The sequence below is a fragment of the Sus scrofa genome, chromosome 1, assembly GCF_054392235.1.
Source record: "Sus scrofa isolate SSC_HxYL_T2T_F1_AM1 chromosome 1, Sscrofa_HxYL_maternal_Yorkshire_Landrace_v2.0, whole genome shotgun sequence".
Classification (NCBI taxonomy): Eukaryota; Metazoa; Chordata; class Mammalia; order Artiodactyla; family Suidae; genus Sus; species Sus scrofa.
Genome location: NC_139383.1, coordinates 207,060,892 through 207,077,654, shown reverse-complemented (window position 1 = coordinate 207,077,654; position 16,763 = coordinate 207,060,892). Strand labels below are relative to the sequence as shown.

General features: G+C 35.3%; 1 protein-coding gene across 6 annotated transcripts in view; it reads right to left on the bottom strand.

Moving 5' to 3' along the window:
* CAAP1 (caspase activity and apoptosis inhibitor 1) overlaps positions 1-16,763 on the bottom strand; it is a 44,297-nt gene that overhangs the window by 13,120 nt on the left and 14,414 nt on the right. For 2 of the 6 annotated variants that reach the window (XR_014820563.1, XR_014820574.1), the window contains exons 5-6: positions 9,063-9,136; positions 3,502-3,675 (exon numbers count right to left, since the gene is read on the bottom strand). Coding sequence is in view for 2 of the 6 variants with exons in the window: in XM_021062724.2 (XP_020918383.1) it covers positions 741-836; positions 9,063-9,136 (170 nt within the window). In the remaining 4 variants the exon portion in view is untranslated. Of the gene's footprint in view, positions 1-335; positions 473-740; positions 837-3,501; positions 3,676-9,062; positions 9,137-16,763 lie in introns of those variants that run through there. The other 4 variants (XR_014820567.1, XR_014820564.1, XM_021062724.2 and 1 more) reach the window with 4 other exon arrangements.

The window sequence follows — 16,763 nt, the reverse complement described above, 5'->3', positions numbered from 1 at the left end:
GTAGAGGGGAGCATAATGCAAAGGGGATTGAGAATAAAGACAGTGTCAAGGAAGGGGGAATAACCAACAGTGTTGAACATGGCTGGTAGGTCTAGATGAGGATTCAGCAATGATGAGCAAAACAGCTACTGGCAAGAGTTCACTAGAGAGGGGGGCACTGATAAAGGAAATAGAGGAAACAACTGCAAGTACCAAAAGGGACTATTATCACTACACAAACACAGGGGCTGGTCCCAGAAACACAAAGATGTTGCCCATTTTAACAGGAAGAAGGGGAATATATAAGCTCAGGTGTTCAGGTATAAGTGGATATGAAAAATTAATTTACGCACCTGTTTTTCTTTTTTAGGTTCTTTTCAAGTCAGGCCAAATTTTATTTATCTTTCTATCCCTGGTTCCCAGTGCAAACAACTAGGAGGGATTAGCTTCAAAATTTGAAGAGATTATTTAGAAGAGGTATTAAATTCATTTTCTACAATCCAAAGAACAAAGAAGGACTAAATAGGTAGAAGTTACACAAATGAGAAACTATAATTCCTATAGAGACTTTTTTTTTGGGTCTTTTTAGGGCCGCACCCACGGCATATGGAGGTTCCCAGGCTAGGGGTCAAATCAGAGCTGTAGCCGCCGGCCTACACCACAGCCACAACAATGCCATATCTGAGCCACATGTGCAACCTACACCACAGCTCACGGCAATGCGGGACCCTTAACCCATTGAGCGAGGCTAGAGATCAAACCTGAAACCTTATGGATCCTAGTTGGATTCATTTCTGCTGCGCCACAACGGGAACTCCCTAAGACATCTTCATCAGTTAGAGACAGCCAGAATGATACTGAGGGGATGAAGCAGAAAACATTAATGCCAACAATAATAATGGAATAATGGTAGAAATAATTATAATGAGAGCTAATATTTATTGAGCACTTAGTATGTACTAAGCACTCCTCTAAAGCACTTTACATATATTAATCCACTTATTCCTTTAGGTCAAGACAATGGAATAGACACTCATTTATTATTTCCATTTTATAAATGAGGAAAATGAGGAACAGAGAATATAAGTTACTTGCCTAAGTTCACATAACTAAAGTGGCAGACCCAAAATTCAAACCCAAGTATATTTTGAAAATTTATGCATTTAAACTTCTATACTGCCTCCCAGATCTTAACAGAATCAGAATGACCACAAAGCCTTCACAGATTAGAATGTTGGTTCAGTGTAAACTTATCTTCTTGAGGGTCCCTTAAACTCAACTAAATAAATATAATATGTAGGAGACAAAGACCTAAAAAATATTCATTAAAAGTGAACAAATATTAAAACAATAAAAAGACAAGCCACAAACTGGGAGAAAATATTTATAGAACATATCAAGTAAAGTACTGATATCCAAAATATATAAAGAACTCTTAAAACTCAACAATTAGAAAACAGACAACCAAAGTTTAAAATGGGCAAACAGTATGAAGAGATAAATCATCAAAGAAGAGATACAGATGGCAAAGAAGTATGGGAAAAGATGCTTGACACCACATGCCACTAGGGTACTGCCAAAAAAATAGATACCCATTAGCACAGCCTAAAGCTAAAACACTGACAACACCAAATGCTAGCAAGAATGTAGACAATAGAAACTTTCATTCATTGTTAGTAAAATGGTCATGTAAAATGGAACAGCACTTTGAAATTGTTTGGCTGTTTCTTAACAAACTAAACTTAGAATTTACTCAGAATTGAAAACTTACATCCACACAAAAATCTGCATACAAATGATTACAGCAGGTTTAGTCAGGATTGCCAAGACTTAGAAGCAACCAAGATATCCTTCAATAGGTGAATGGATAAGCAAATTGCAGTATATCCCTATAAAGAAAGATTATTCAGCAATAAAATAAAGGAATTATCAGGAGTTCTGGCCATGGCTCAGCAGAATTGAATCTGACTAGGATCCATGAAGAAGCAGGTTCAATCCCTGGCCTCTTTCAGTGGGTTAAGGATCTGGTGTTACTGTGAGCTGTGGTATAGGTCATAGATGTGGCTCAGATGCCACATTGCTATGCCTATAGAACAGGCCAGAGGCTACAACTAGATTTGATCCCTAGCCTGGGAACCTCCATATGCTGCAGGTGTGGCCCTAAAAAGACAAAAGAAAAAAAAGGAAAAGGAAAAAAAAAAAAAGAGCGAGAAAGAAATGAGTTATCAAACTATAAAAAGACATGGAAGAATCTCAAATGCATAATGCCAAGTGGAAAAAGCCAATCTGAAAAGACTATATCATTCCAGCTATATGGCAGTCCAGAAAAGACATAATTACAGAAACAGTAAAAAGATCAGTGGTTGCCAGGAGCCTGGAGGAGAGAGAGAGGAAAAAAGGATATGATACTCTCAGGGTGGATACATGTTATTACAGTTATCAAAATTGACAGCACATACAGTAAAAAGGATGAACCCTAATATAAACTTATGGGCTTTAGTTAGTAATAATGTATTAATATTGGCTCAAGAGTTGTAACACATTTACCACACTAATGACAAATAATAACATGGGAAACTGGGAGAAGAGATGCTAAGTGGGTATACAGGAACTCTATACTTTTCCTTCCACTCAATTTTTTTTTAAACCTAATGCTGTTGAAAACATTTCTTAAATATTAGTTTTAAAAATAAAACTTGCTAATAACCACAAACTCGATATGTATCAACTATATGATGTAGCAACCAAAACTGCTAATTAAATCATATATTATGGTGTGAGATGTAAAAAAGTTCAGGAACTGGTAACAAAATTTGATTTCAATCCTCATATTTACTATCTTTCCTTTGTTAGAAGCACTTCTGTATAAGGAGGTACTTTTCCCAATGAACTGGATAAAAACATAATGACTGAAAAGCATAGAGGATCCAAAGGGGATCCAAACACCTGAGGAAGGTTTGGGGTATGTAACTTCCAAAATAGCTGCCCTAAGACTATGTCTAGGATCCTATGAAATGCATCATAAGACACAAAATTTAAAATGAGTACAATTTAAAGAAACATGGAAATAAAAACTTCTCTCAAAATACTAAATCAAATTCTTCATAATTTCATTTTTGATAAAATACAGAGTATTATGGATCCAAAAACCTTGTCAATTTACTTTAAAAAAAATAAAATCCAGAAAAGTCTCACATTTAAATGTAACAGAAAGGCCTTCAAAAGGTACAGGAGCAGTATGGGCTAATTTGCCATATAAAATGTAATTTTCACCTTTTCACTCAACTACCACTCATAGAAAGAGATAAATTAAAAAGCAGGGAGGATCATGTTTGGTGTCACTGTTGGTAATAACTTGTGAAAAAGCTCAAAGGACTGAGAAAAGAAATGTAAATTCTTACACCACAATCTCTTTTTACTTCACCAATTGCTGAACTGGACCACATTTCCCCAGAACAAGTTTTTAAAAATCCTTTAAAGAAGTTAACTTATGTTGAGAAGCTACATTCCGCAAATACTTACGTGTTAGAGCCAATCAAGGAGATAATCAAGGGCTAGGAAGAAAGGAATTAGGCTCAAACTTCTGGGCTCAAATCAGTAGTACATTCGTTTCTCTGCTTCCCACTCCAGGACAGCATTGGAACACCTTCTTTTCAATCTCCCCACAGCTCTAACAATCTTGCCTACAAGGTAGGTCTTTAAAGGAAGAAGCGGCACAGAGTTCATTTCCCAATCCACAGATTTTTTTCATGTAAAACTCTTGGCCTACAAACTCTACTTAATTAAGTGATGATCTTCATTCTCTCCTCCTTCACAGAGCAATAAAAGTCTCTGATGACATTTTTCTCACTGTCTTTTGAATTTTTTATAACTTGTATTTATTCCTTCATGGTTGTGAAGTTCTTTTAGGCAAAACTCAGTCCCTTTGTAACTGCAAATTCATTCCTTCATTCTTTTTTATTCTAGTTCCCCTATGTACCTACCTTTGCTTCTAATACTACTTTAGAATAACAACAAAAGCAACAAGAATAAAAATGAGTTTTTTTAATTTATTCCCTACTTTAAGGATTCAAATAGTCTCATATAGTTTTATGTTTAATATCTTTGCAAAATGATGGGAAAAATCTCATATTACATTTAATTTTTTGGAGGTAATAAATGAGTAATTATGGCCACCATCAATCCTTTTTAATAGACTGAAAGAGTAGTCTCTCAACTTCATTATTTATATAAAGCTATCAGCGAAAACATTTTCAAGTATCTGTCCTACTACATAATTTTTTACTCATAAATTAACACAAACTAGGAGTTCCTCATGGTGACAGGAACTAGGCACCATGAGGTTGCAGGTTCAATCCCTGGCCTCGCTCAGTAGGTTAAGGATCTGGCGTTGCTGTAAGCTATGGTGTGGGTCACAGATGCAGCTTGGATCTGGCGTTGCTGTGGCTGTGGTGTAGGCCAGCAGTTGTAGCTCCGATTAGACCCCTAGACTGGGAACCTCCATATGCCTCAGATGTGGCCCTAAAAAAAAAAAAAAAAAGAAAAAAAAAAACCCTCACAAACTGTAACAATAAATTAATATGTACCATTACAATTATATATATTCAGTTGGAAATTTTAAAAGGGAGAGATTGAAATATTAAATTTATGTGTATTTATTTACTTTAGAAGTTCTAATATTTTCAGCTTGCCATTCTCAGGGAGCACGTATAGTTTTACACTTTGGTGACCAGTGGTTTAAAAGGCTGGAAAAAAAGATGAAAGAAAATACCTACTCTGAACTTTCATCACATAGTGTAACCACTGAAAACAATTTTCCCCTATTACAGTCTACTTTTCAACTTCTTGAAGCTTTTAACAAGGTAATTCTTAAAGTTGTCTATCATTCACTAACTCCTGAATTACAATTGCATGAGGCAACTACTTTAAAAAAAGTGAAGAGGAGTTCTGTTGTGGCTCAGTGGAAAATGAATCTAAGTAGTATTCATGAGGACGCAGGTTCAATCCCTGGCCTTGCTCAGTGGGTGAAGGATCTGGTGTTGCTGTGAGCTGTGGTATAGGTCATAAACGTGGCTCGAATACCTCATTGCTGTGGCTGTGGTATAGGTCAGCAGCTACAGCTCTGATTCGACCCCTAGCCTGGGAACCTCCATTTGCCACGGGTGCAGCCCTAAGAAGACAAAAATAAAATAAAATAATTAAAAAGTGAAGAGATCTGGTCTAACCAAAGCAAAAGTCTGTGTGCATATTCTGTTTGTGTTTGCACATCTTTCTCTAAGAGAAAAAAGGGATAATTATCACATGAGAAAGTTAATGTAAAAGATTCAGAGTAAAATGTAGTCAATGTCTTATTAATTTTGATCATTTCATATACCATATGGTTATATTATTGTTTTTTTACGACTATATTCAAATGAATGCATTCTGAGGCACCATCATAGAGCTTAAGACTAAACATCAAGCATCTTCTCTAATAGAAAAATGTAGAAATAAAAAAAATTTGTATATTTTATTCTGCTTCCATTAAACAATTTAAGAAAACAGTTACTAAGGAGCACTCTTCCCAAGTGCAGACACAGCACTAGGCACTGGTTTTTACAAAATCTGTTAGAAAGGAAATTATTAAAGAGGCCAAACCTGCACTTTCAAACACTACTTGAATCTGCTCTACAAGAGCACCACCAAGTGGCCACTTATGTAACCCACATTCAAACACCTTCAAACACTCAGAAGGCAGCCCAATGTTATTTTCTGATACATTTGATTATTTGAAATAAACTGAACCAAAACATATCTAATGATAAACTTACTTACTGGCTCTACTTTTATTCTCATAGGCAATATAGAACAAGCCTAATCAGTCTTCTTCTTGACAGCCCTTCAAATACTTTAAACTGACACCACAAACCTCAATTCTTCCTTTCAACCTGGATACAAAATTTCTATTTAACTATTTCCCATATAGAGTTAAAAAAATTCTCATAACAGCTTCCAAGAAGGAACACAAACATGAGCTTAATTCTTGAGATTACAAAGGAGAATAATTTGTAAAGTTATACATATCCCAATTGTAAACTTTAAAGCAACAATTTAAATTGTTTTAATTATTTTAGTACTGAGTATCTTAATCTATAAATATAAAGAGATTTATTAATATTAGCAGAAATTTGTTTGATATTTAAAAAATATTTTCTACATATTAAATACCTTTGACTAATAGTAGTTTTCATTTTAACTGTAGCACAAACGACCAATTTAGAAAATTTATATAAACCATTCTTATACAACTACCATTCTGTAAAAATAAACAATTTAGGACACTAATTCTAAGAGAAGAATTTCTATTTTACTATAGTACCAATATATCAACTAGTAGATTACATTTATGTTTAAATAATGTTTATTCAGTGAAGGTAGAAGTTAGTGTACAATCTGATACTCATCTTCAGCACAGCCAGTTTCATAAAAGAATATCCTATCAGGAAGATAAATAATACCAGTACTAGACAAAGAAATGCCAATTTCAATATACCTAATTCATAGTTAATATTTCTCAATATTGAGTATTTTAGAAGCTGAAAAACTGAAAATTTAATTTAAATAACTTGCCAGTATCATATACCATTAATGGGGCACGTAAGATTTATTTTATTCTGAAGGAACAAAGAGAAAATTCAATACTGCTTTATATTTTGGTCTATTGAATACATGGTTACTTTAGTACTAAATAAGATTCAATGAATTTTCTTAAACGGTCAAGCCATTAAATAAAATGACAATGCATTCACAAGGAGAATTATGTTCTATTTTTATTGAGCTAAGTGTGAGAAAAATAGCTAGCTATGCAAGAAAAGTTAGAGATAATATAAATCAACTTTGAAAGTTTTGCATATTAAATAGAGTCAACTTGAGTTCATTTAGAAAAAAGCAATAATCTTTACTGAGCCTAACAGGATTTCCGTTTCCTGGGGTAGCTCAGCTTCTTGGGTAACTCCAAGCAAGTTACTATCTGGTTCAGATTTCAGCTGTACTAATATTTGTAAGATGTTTCACATAATTGAATCTTCTAAATAACTTAACATTTATCTGATTATGCAACAAAATTTTACTTATTAACAACTTTTAAAGGCATTTTTCTTTTTTTCTTTTTTCTCTTTGGCTGTGCCCATAACATGTAGAAGTTCCCAGGCCAGGGAATGAACCTGCACAACAGCAGCAACCCCGGTTGCAGCAGTGACAATGCCAAATCCTTAACCCGATGTGCCAAGAGGGAACTTCTAGACGCATTCTTCTAAAAAACTTATTTCCTTGCTTTCTAAAAGAGCTGAAACTTAATTTAACCATTTCATACAGATTTAGTACAGCATGAACATGGACTGTACTGTACAATGGTCTTGCTATGCTTGAGTATCTTGTTTCTTCACCTCTGCTTGCTGTCACTTACTGATGACAGTGTGTTCCTCATGTTTCTGATGCCAGGACGAAAACTTAAGAGTGTTTATAAAGGCTCCTGAGCACAAAAAAAACACCTGGGCTTTGTGTTATCTGGCTACTCTGAGTTATTTCTCTTTTCTTCTTTGCCTCCATCACAAACTTTCAAATGACTAAAGTTACCACGAGAAAAGAAAAAAAATCACAGCAAAAAGGGCTATTGGCACCAGGGAGGGAATTCTGAAGAAAGCTGTAGGAGCTTGAACATGGGAGCAGGTAAACCCCCTTCCCTGAGAGAGCAGCTTTAGCTAATTTGCACAATGAGGTTTCCATTTCTTTTTCCCTGAGAACTGTAATTATCTTGCCCATTCTAGACTTTTCTACTCTTACATGGCATTCTTCTCTCCACAGATAATCTAAGAGTATACCCTCCATGCCACCTGCTCCTTAAATACAAAGAATAAAAAAAAGGCAGAAATGATAGATAGCAGTGTTATCAAATTATACACAAGGTACAAGAGTCAAATGACTATGACTACATTCTATGAAAATTATATGTGCTTAGTATGTATTTATACATGACAAATAAACATAAATGAAACTATGAATCTGCATTTACATCTGTAGGATTGTTAGAATACAAAGGTATAATGGTATCTGGTTATTTAAGAAGTTACCATAATAGGACTTCTGAAAAGCACTGGAATTCTCGAAATCACTAGAAATATTCATAAATGCAAGAATACATAAGTTAGAATTACAGAAACCCTAGATTTTGTTCTCTCTATATATAAATTGAAGGAATCATGAAATTAATTAACCAATTTTTTTCACTTTGTTCAAAATTAAGCACTAGTAATATAGGCCATGGCTTAAAAAAAGAAATACTGCCTAAATATGACCTGTTTCTTTCTACCAAAAAAGTTCCTATGAATAGTTTTAGAGAAACTATTCTAAGCCATCAAAGATTAGCTGCTTACATAAAAACAACACAACCCTTTTGGTTGTAATAGATTTTCACTGCTCTGAAGTAATTTTATAAGGAAAGGGGAAAATGTGAGGTAGTCCTTGAGTAATTAATAAAAATTTATTTTTACATTCAATTCTCCCTACTAGGCATGAGAAAAACAACAACAAAAAAGACATCTAAAAGATTAGTCCTATTGATCTACCTGGCTTGAATGAGTAACAAATTACCACTTCTGTTAGCAGGTAATGTCAAAAATTACTGATTTATAGATAACAATATATGAAGAGGAAAGCAAATAGAGACAAATTATCTCTCAAAAGAAGGGGAGAGGGGGAGAAACAAAGTTATCCTGTAAAACTTTTTTTTCCCCTCATTATAACCCAAAGCTATCCAGTTAATATAGCTACAATATCTTGTAGATGAGAATATAAAATAGATTACTGAATTAAAATATTCAATATTCTGGTGATAACTATGCATCACTAAGGCAGAAGCACTCCAATGGCTAAGGGAAGCATGAAATAAAAGATGTATTCCTTACTCTTGATCTTGGACCAAATAAATTACTTTGTTTTCCCATCTGTAAAACAGGGACAACCTGGAAGACTGAAAATTTATTATTGGTAAAATGCTTATAATTTTCAGGTAAATGTTATAGAAAAAGTCAGTGCTTGAATCATACCTTGTTTTAATTCCAAACCTTCAGGTTGCTTGTTCTCTTTCAGGGATGAAGTAGAATCTGTACAGATGTCTTGTCTGAGGATTAAAAATAAATTAAAAAAAATTTTTAAACTACATTCATATAAATAATATTTATTACTGAGTACTTAGAATTAAGCTATACATTTGAGAAGACATACTGAGTTCTTCTCAGCTCCCAAGGTACCATTTAGTGCACCCTGGAAACTGAGAAACAAGTATACAAATGTCAGAAACAGTAGCTATAAATCACTACCAATTTAAGCAGTGTACCTCTCTAAAAACAAGGGGCAAACATGGGAAGAATATAGAGCTAATTCTTTTCTCCCTTCTAACACTCCACAGGGTAGCTGAGTATAGGAATCATTAACTCACAGAAGAATCCAGTAATTCTTCAATTGTTAAATTTAAAGGGCACTTTGGCATTCATATTATTTTCATTTGGAGTTCCCACTATGGCTCAATGGCAACAAACCCGACTAGTATCCATGAGGATGTGGGTTCGATCCCTGGCCTCAGTTGGTTAAGGATCCGGTGTTGCCATGAGCTGTGGTGAAGACTGCAGATGTGGCTTGGATCCTGCATTCCTGTGGCTGTGGTGTAGGCCAGCAGCTGGAGCTCTAATTTGATCCCTAGCCTGGGAACTTCCATATGCCACAAGTGCGGACTTTAAAAAAAAATTTTTTTTTCTTCTAATCTCATACCTCAAATACTTCGATGTCGATAATATGTAGGAATATACATATTTTACTTTTAATATACAAGTAATCAAAACAAATGAGTTAAGTAAAAGATCATGCCATAAAAAGATTTTGATTCACTATGTTCTGCAGAAGAGTCACAAACTAAAGTAATACTTTCTTAGAACTCATTATACTGTCTTAATATTGATGTTACAAATATTTTTCAGCAAAAGTCAAGAAATTAACTGTACATGGATGCAACTAGAGATTATTATACTAAGTCAAAAAGAGGAGGACAAATACCATGTGATAGCACTTATATACAGAACCTAAAATATGGCACAAACAAACCTATCTACAAAACACAGACATAGAGAACAGGCTTATGGCTGCCAAGGGGAGAGGGGAGGGATAGGAGGGACTTGGAGTTTGGGGTTAGTAGGTGCAAACTATTACATATAGGATGGATAAACAATAAAGTACTACCGTGTAACACATTGAACTATATCCAATCTCCTGGGATGGACCATAATGGAAAATAATATTTTTAAAAAGGATGTATGTGTGTGTGTGTGTGTAGGATTGAGCCACTTTTTATACAGCAGAAATTGGCACACTGTAAATCAACTATACTTTAATTTTTTTTTAAATTAAGTAATTGTAAATATTCAAAATAAATTTTTTTTTTTGTACTACGTATCTATTTACCTTCTGAGATGGGTTTTTTTGTTTTGTTTTTTTGTTTTGTTTTGTTTTGTCTTTGTCTTTTAAAAGGGCCACACCCGCAGTATTATGGAGGTTCCCAGGCTAGGGGTCCAATCGGAGCTGAAGCCTACGCCATAGCCACAGCCACGGCCACAGCCACACCAAATTCAAGCCGTGTCTGTGATCCACACCACAGCTCAGTCATGGGAACATAGTTTCTTATTTTGCTTCTCATTGATACATCTCAGTTCTTGATAGAAAATGCTGAAATACTGGAGTTCCCGTTGTGGCTCAGTGGTTAACAATTCTGACTAGGAACCATGAGGTTGCAGGTTCGATCTCTGGCCTCGCTCAGTGGGTTAAGGATCCGGTGTTGCTATGAGCTGTGGTGTAGGTTGCAGACATGGCTTGGCAGTAACAACTCGATTGGACCCCCTAGCCTGAGAATCTCTATATGCCGTGGGTGTGGCCCTAGAAAAGACAGAAAAACAAAAAAATAAAATAAAAATAAATAAAAATAAAACTTTCCTAATATAAGTACAAACTCAAATAGAGACTACAAAAATATTTGTATTTGATATTAATTATGACATCTTAAGATTTATAATTGAGATATCTCCATTTTCTATACTCCTTTCTGTCTAATATCACCTATTTGGATTTTATCCTTTCACCAGAATGACTAGCTGATCCCAAGAAGGCTATCAACAACACTCTTTGAAAATCTAGGGACAGATTAAATGCCAATATAGTACATTAAAAGCTTTGCAAAGAATAAGTTAAAATGTGCTAACTCAAGTCTTTCGTTAAATTGGATTTTACCTACTAGGAACATTAATATATTTCCAAGTATATTCCTTTAGAGAAAATGTTTGTTTGCTCTTACACATCCCTGAATGGCATTTCTCTCTTTTTCTAAACATATACATCCAAATTTACAAAAAATGACTTGAATGAAAACACAATGTAACATCACCATTAAAAGGACCATGGGCCATATGTAATACCTTCAGAAAGACAAAATATCATCCATGTAATATTACAGCTAAAAACGTATAACCTGTATCATCAGGAGTCATCAGACAAACACAAAGTGGATATGAGTCAAGTTCTATTAAAAGCAGGGAAAAGAGTTAAATGATCAATGTTATAAAACACACACAAAAAAGTTCAGGAAATAGTAAAGGCAAAAGGAAGCTAAAAAGCGGTGACAATTAAATGTTATCACTGACTTGCGACTGCTGAACTGGGAGGGGGAAAACATCATAAAAGATATTATTGAGTCAAATGACAAAGAGAAACACTGATGGCAGATTGGATAAAATATTACTTCAATGTTAAATTTACTAAAGCTAAATATACTGAAGTCAATAGTGTATTGTGGTTACATAAAAAAGAATATTACTATTCTTAGGAAAAGTGCAATGTGGTATCTAGAAGTAAAGTGTTACAATGTATATTACTTAGCCTCAAATGTTTCAGAAGAAAATACACACATATATAAAGAAGTGTACAGGAGTTCCCGTTGTGGTGCAGTGGTTAACGAATCCGACTAGGAACCATGAGGTTGTGGGTTCGGTCCCTGCCCTTGCTCAGTGGGTTAGCGATCCGGCGTTGCCATGAGCTGTGGTGTAGGTTGCAGACGCGGCTCGGATCCCGCGTTGCTGTGGCTCTGGCGTAGGCCGGCGGCTACAGCTCCGATTGGACCCCTAGCCTGGGAACCTCCATATGCCACAGGAGAGGCCCAAGAAATGGCAAAAAGACCAAATAAATAAATAAATAAATAAATAAATAAAAGAAGTGTACAAATGGGACAAAATATTAACAGATAAATCTAGGTAAAGGGTATATGTATGTTTCCTGTAATATTCTTATTTGCTCAATATTTTAATAATTCCGAAATTACTTCCAACTATAAAATTCAATAGCAATGTAATGAAATGGATTATTTTATGCATTATTTTATTTTCTCTGTGAAGGCTCCTTGAATCCCCTTCAAACAAAATGGATCCCTCTATAAAGACTATCTGCTATCATAAACAATTTCTTTTACTGCCCAAAGTGAACTTTTAAGATGTTCTGGTTTAAGATGGGTTTGATTAGGTTGTTGAAGTAAGTCACCAAGAATCTCAGACAGTAGGTATAGTGTACCACCTTGTGGCTGAAAAGTGAAAAGCTAGATGCTCTTAGATCAGCATCATCAGAAGAGGGAAAAAATTCCAGAACAGTTTGAAATTTTAGTTTTTCCAAGACAGATTTGCAACTAAAATTACCACACATATTCCAAGTTCTCGAATAAAATTTAAATATTTTCACTAAAGAGCATGAAAGGTAAGACAGAAACAAAAAAGGAAATGTCTTAAAACGTACAAAAACTATGTGTACATCTTATTTCTAGATTTACGAAAATAAAAAATGTCTTACCCACAGATTATACGACATACTAAATGTCAGAGTTAGGAAAACTAAGAAATTTCAGTTTATATTTAAATGACATTTAAATATTTCTACCAAACACTTTATAAGTATGTAAGAATTTTATAATTGGAGAGAAAAGAGGCAAAGAGAGAAAAGGAGGGAGGGAAAGAACACACAGCTAAATTTGGCTTGGGTTAAGAATCTTGTGATGCTTTTTATACTTTTTTCATTAAGAAAAAAAAAGCCCGTTTTTATTTTCCCAATTCTCTTTCTCCCTCTGCAATTCTCCTTAAAGTGGCTTAATCTACATCTTTGGCCTTGAATTATGAGAGCCTTTGTTCTCAAACCAACATCAGTCCTACTCCCTTTTACCCCAAGTACAGTTCCACTCTTGATCCTTTCTTATAATTTCAATGAATTTGTTTTTTTTTTTTTTTTTTTTTTTTTTTGATCTTTTTGCCATTTCTTGGGCCGCTCCCGCGGCATATGGAGTTCCCAGGCTAGGGGTTGAATCAGAGCTACAGCCACCAGCCTATGCCAGAGCCACAGCAATGCGGGATCCGAGCAGCATCTGCAACCCACACCACAGCTCACGGCAATGCCGGATCGTTAACCCACTGAGCAAGGGCAGGGACCGAACCTGCAACCTCATGGTTCCTAGTCGGATTTGTTAACCACTGCGCCACGACGGGAACTCCTGAATTTGTTTTCTAAAATCAGAGTAATACGCTGGGGAGTTCTGTATGAAAACAGAAAATGACACACGAATTCTGGGCCTAGGTTTAAAATGTATTTCTAAACAGAAACAAACAAAAAAATCCCTATCTTGTCCAATAGAAAAACTGAGAGAAGATACATCAACAGAAGGATAAACAAAACCAAACCAGAGGAATTAGTCCTATTTTGGCCAGAGTATACTAACAAAAAACCAAGCAAACTGGCGTAACAATAGGTATAACCTCTGATTTTCTCCACTGTCTTAGGGTAAAGTTAGAGGCTGAATCAAGCCAGCTGATCACCTATGAATTTTCTATTAAAAAATAAGAGACAGGCAAAGAAACTAGAGTTCCTAGAGCCAAAAAAATTTCTTAAAAGAATCACACACACACACACACACACACACATTACTGGGAGTTTTGTTATGGCCCAGCGGTTAATGAACCCAACTATCATCCACAAAGATGCCGGTTCTATCCCTGGCCTTGCTCAGTGGGTTAAGGATCTGGCATTCCCGTGAGTGTGGTGTAGGTTGCAGACTTGGCCAGGGTCTGGTGTTGCTATGGCTGTCAAGGAGGCCGGTAGCTACAGCTTCAATTCGACCCCTACCCTGGGAACTTCCATATGCCATGGATGTGGCCTAAAAAGGCAAAAAAAAAAAAAAAAAAAAAGAATAACAAAGTTTAAAGATGCATACTATTACATTGCAAGACTATAAAGCTACAGAAATCAAGACAATAATGATATTGGAGAGAGGATAAACATCTAGATCAATAAAACAGAAGAGTCCAGAAACAGACCCAAAACATATGTGATCAATAGTTTAAAACAACAACCAAAATGTGTATCACAGTTCTGTAGGTCAGAAGTCTGGGATGAGTCTCACCAGACCACAACCAAAGTGTATGCAGACTGCATTCCCTTCTAGAGGCTCCTGGGGAGAATTCAATTTCTGTTCATTTAGGTTGTTGGCAGAAATCAGTTCCTTGACATGTCACAGGGCCAAAATCCCTGCTTCCTTGCTTGCTGTAAGCTGAGGATCATTCCCAGCTTCCAGTCAAGGTGTCTAAACTACTCTTCTTCTGCCTTCCCCTTTCAAGCATTCAATGTGATGAGATCGGGATAACCTGGATAATCCAAGATGATCTCCCCATCTCAAAGTCTTTAACCTAAACCAAATCTGGAAAAATCCTTTCGACATAAAAAGTAACACTTTCTCAGGTTCTGGAAATTACAGAATGTAAACATCTTTGGAGGCTCATTTTTTTGCCTACAAGATTATCTCAACTGGAGAGTGAATAAACAAACTGTGGTACACCCACACAATGAAATATTAACTACTACTCATCAAGAAAAAGGAAGGAACTATTGACATACACAGCGACAAAAGTGAATCTCAAATGCATTATGCTAAGTGAAAGAAGCCAGACTCAAAAGGCTATATAATGTATTATTCTATCCTATATGAGGTTGTAGAAAAAGAAAAAATATAAGGAGGGAAATCAGATCTGTGGTTTTCAAGGGTTGGGGACAAAAGAAGGAGTGGATTACAAAGAGCCATGGAAGAAATTTCAATCAGATGTGACAGAAATGGTCTGTATTGTGACTGTGATGGTAGATAAATTACAATCTATTTGTCCAAACCTGCCTAACTGTATAGTTTTTTTATGTGAATTTTACTGTATCTAAATTATACCTTTAATTTTTTAAAAAAATTTTATTATAGTTGATTTACAATGTTGTGCCAATTTCTGCTGCACAGCAAAACTGACGCAGTCTTTTTTTACACACACACATCCCCTTTCTTATCTTCCATCATGGTCTATCCCAAGAGACCGAAAATAGCTCTCTGTGCTGTACAGCAGGACCTCACCGCGGGAACCCCAAGAGTTTAGTTTATTGAAACTCATTGAGAGCTTAGCATTTGGCCATTGCCAAATGAGTTCTATGGCCCATTTGAAAGTTACTTATACATACTATTCAAGGAATATGCGTTACTTGAATTGAAACAAATCAAACTCTTGGAGCTGAGCTGAACCCACAAGACAGCTATAATTCATCAAAAAAGACACGGATGCTTCTCTCTCTTACTAATGCAGCTACTAATCTCTAGGTTTTTATTCAACTAACAAGAGGCATGAGTTTTACCACAGATCACTGCTAGGGTTAAGCAACGTTAAGAGTGGTCATACACACAATCCTAGTTGCACAATTAATTCTAAACTCTCTAAAGCCTGTTTAGGGGTATCTTAAAACCTACTAATTTCAAGTTTCAAAGTAGTACACTGTCAAAAATTTCTTATATGTGTGTATCATCTCATGTAATTGTCTCATGTAAATCTTTCTGCCACAAATTCACTCATGGCTAATATTAGGCTTGTTACCTTTTGCTTGCAAGTACTTCTTCTAGATCTCTTATTTGGTTATGACATATTCTAACATTCAAATTTTTAAAAAATTATCACACAAATATATCTTCTTTCACAATTTGTTTTTAGTTTTATTCAAGAACTCCCTCACCCATTACTACCACCATAGATTACATAAGTATTCTATTTTTTCAGATCATGATTTTTTGGTCTTTCAGTAATATTTTATAATTTTCTTCATAAGTTCCCTGTTAAATGCATTTGAGAGCATTATCATAGTTTTTGTAACTATTACGGAAAGAATTTTTTTGTTTTTAATTTCCTGTGATGATTAATTTTATGTGTCAGCTTGACTGGCCTAAGGAATGCCTGATAGCTGGTAAAACATCATTGTGTGTGTCTATGAGTATGTTTCTAAAAGAGATTAGCATTTGAATTGGTGAACTGATTAAAGCATATGACTTTCCCCAAAGTGAGTAGGAATCATTCAACCCTTTAGAGTAGAGGCTAGAATAGAAAGGCAGAAGGGTGAATTAGCTCTCTGCTTGAGATATATCCTTTTTTTTTTTTTTTCCCCACTCTGGTTCCCAGGCTCTTGGAGTCCAGTTGGGACTTACTACTGGGCACCACATTTTCAGGCCTTCAGACTCAGACTTCATCATGCCACTGGCTTTCCTGGTTCTCCAGCTTACAGATGGCAGACTGGCAGATTGTGAGACATCTTGGCATCAATAATCATAGGCCAACTTCTATAATCTACTCTTTTTTATATCTATACATATCTTATTGTTT